Source organism: Odontomachus brunneus, unplaced genomic scaffold, assembly GCF_010583005.1.
Source record: "Odontomachus brunneus isolate Ranch 3 - 2012 unplaced genomic scaffold, Obru_v1 Obru_scaffold_317, whole genome shotgun sequence".
NCBI classification, from domain to species: Eukaryota; Metazoa; Arthropoda; class Insecta; order Hymenoptera; family Formicidae; genus Odontomachus; species Odontomachus brunneus.
In genome coordinates this window covers 174163-174972 of record NW_022639767.1, presented here as the reverse complement: position 1 = coordinate 174972, position 810 = coordinate 174163, and the positions used below count along the sequence as shown (strand labels likewise).

General features: G+C 43.8%; 1 protein-coding gene across 1 annotated transcript; it reads left to right on the top strand.

Moving 5' to 3' along the window:
- LOC116853401 lies at positions 1-810 on the top strand. Its single transcript, XM_032834467.1, has one exon. It carries the CDS (start codon positions 1-3, stop codon positions 808-810), a length of 810 nt encoding a protein of 269 aa, XP_032690358.1.

Genomic DNA, 810 nt, shown 5'->3' with positions numbered 1-810 from the left:
ATGAGTCTGAATGACCATCTTTTAGCAGGGCCAAAAGTACAAAGTGATTCAACTACAGTTCTTCTCAAGTGGCGTAATTTTAAATTCGTGTACACAGCCGATATAACAAAAATGTATCGTCAGATTTTCATTGATTCGCGAGATCTTGATTTTCAACGAATCTTATGGAAACCGAATTCAGAAACTGTACCGATTGACTATCAGTTGCTGACGGTAACATACGGAATGACTTGCGCTCCGTTCTTAGCACTTCGCGTGATACAGCAGTTAGCGGACGAGGGCATCCATTTTCCGCTTGCGATGTCGATCCTTCGGGAAAATATGTATGTTGATGATGTTCTTTTCGGAAATGATGAGATCTCCCAATTAGTTCAAACTCAGGAGCAACTCGTTCAGTTATTGCGACGCGGTGGATTCGAGTTATGCAAGTGGGCCGGGAATTCTCCACGTCTTCTCAATGATATTAATGCCGAAAATCACGGACTAGCATGCCCGAAATCGTTATCCTCCAACGAAACTCTAAAGATTCTCGGTATTGAATGGAATCCCGCGAATGACATGTTTCAGATCTCTGCCGTTCTCGAACATCCCATTCCTGAAAGTAAACGTCAAGTTCTAGCTGCGATCGTTCGATTGTATGACTCGCTCGGATGGGTCACTCCTGTAACGATCACTGCCAAAATATTTATGCAGAGACTTTGGCGCGAAGGATTCGACTGGGATTCAATTCTTCCTCCTACGCTTCTTAATCACTGGCGAAACATTTATTCCGGGTTATCCGCTCTCCGTGAATTGCGTCTCAATCGATAG

Bases quoted from the DNA above. Each gene is read 5' to 3' on its own strand.
- LOC116853401 (XM_032834467.1), top strand. From the start codon at position 1: ATGAGTCTGAATGACCATCTTTTAGCAGGGCCAAAAGTACAAAGTGAT.